General features: G+C 55.2%; 1 protein-coding gene across 1 annotated transcript; it reads left to right on the top strand.

Moving 5' to 3' along the window:
* Window positions 1-3: 3 nt before the first annotated feature.
* On the top strand, window positions 4-1,113 carry LOC104384767 (keratin, type I cytoskeletal 42-like; the record flags this gene model as incomplete). The annotated part of the gene is made up of 4 exons (XM_010005711.1): window positions 4-54; window positions 247-408; window positions 772-897; window positions 1,005-1,113. Coding segments are annotated over 4 exons (448 nt in total), but the record flags the coding sequence as incomplete, so codon positions are not given.
* Between the last annotated feature and the right edge of the window lie 7 nt (window positions 1,114-1,120).

Here is a 1,120-nt window from a genome sequence, read left to right on the forward strand (position 1 = left end):
GAGCTAGAGTCCCTGAAGGATGAGCTCATTGCTCTTAAGAGAAACCATGAGGAGGTAAGATCCAAACAGAAAGGCAAAACCATAGACAGTACGTCAATTGTTCAGGGTTCCCAGAGACACACATCCAGTCAATTCAGCCTTATGTCCAGTGACTGTCATTCCTTTGTGCCTTCATGCTGCTTTGCCCACTGTCCCCACACCAGAAATGACCTGGGCTCTTTCTTTCTCTCTTGGGACTCTCTGCAGGAGATCAGGATGCTGCAGTCTCAAACTGGTGGCGACGTGAGTGTGGAGGTCAATGCTGCCCCTGGAGAAGACTTGACAAAGGTACTCAATGACCTGAGAAACGAATACGAGCAGATCATTGAGAAGAACCGCAGAGAGGTGGAGCAGTGGTACGAAGTCAAGGTACGTAGCGACACACCAAGCAGCGTCTCCTTCTGTGGGGAAGCCCAGACACCCTGGCACTGGCCATGCAACGCCCTCAGCTGAAAGGGGGAGGCTGCTCACCTGCACCTCCCTTCCACAGCTGGGGAATGGGAAGGACAAAGTGCTGTGGGATGACTGCAGTGGCAGAGGGGAAGCAGGCCAGGGCTGATACACAGACCTGGGTGGAACTTCAGCATCTATGGAGCAATGACTAGGCTCTCCTCCATGAGGCTGGGATGAGAGGGACAGGCTCCCTGGCGAGCTCAGCTCTCAGTCAGCACATCTGCTCCCCGTGGGGTTTTCTCACTTACAAACTGTGTGTTTGGGGCTTGACTCCTGCAGATTGAAGAAGTCAACCGCCAGGTCACCTCCAGCAGCCAGGACATCCAGACCAGCAGCCACCAGCTCACGGAACTGAGACGTGAAATGCAGAATCTGGAGATCGAACTGCAGGCGCAGCTCAGCACGGTATGTGGGGCAGGGATTGGGGCTCTTCCCTCCCCCAAAGGGAAACTCCCGCCTTGGGCAGGGATGGGGAGAGCTCTGGCCCTGAGCTCCTGCACTTCCACTTCCAGAAAACCTCTCTGGAGAACTCCTTGGCAGAAACGGATTCCCGCTACGGCTTCCTGCTGCAACAAATCCAAGCGCAGATTAACTCTGTGGAGGAGGAGCTGGCCAGTATCCGCTGCGA

The sequence above is a fragment of the Chaetura pelagica genome, unplaced genomic scaffold (assembly GCF_000747805.2).
Source record: "Chaetura pelagica isolate M959 unplaced genomic scaffold, ChaPel_1.0 C11273472, whole genome shotgun sequence".
NCBI lineage: Eukaryota > Metazoa > Chordata > Aves > Apodiformes > Apodidae > Chaetura > Chaetura pelagica.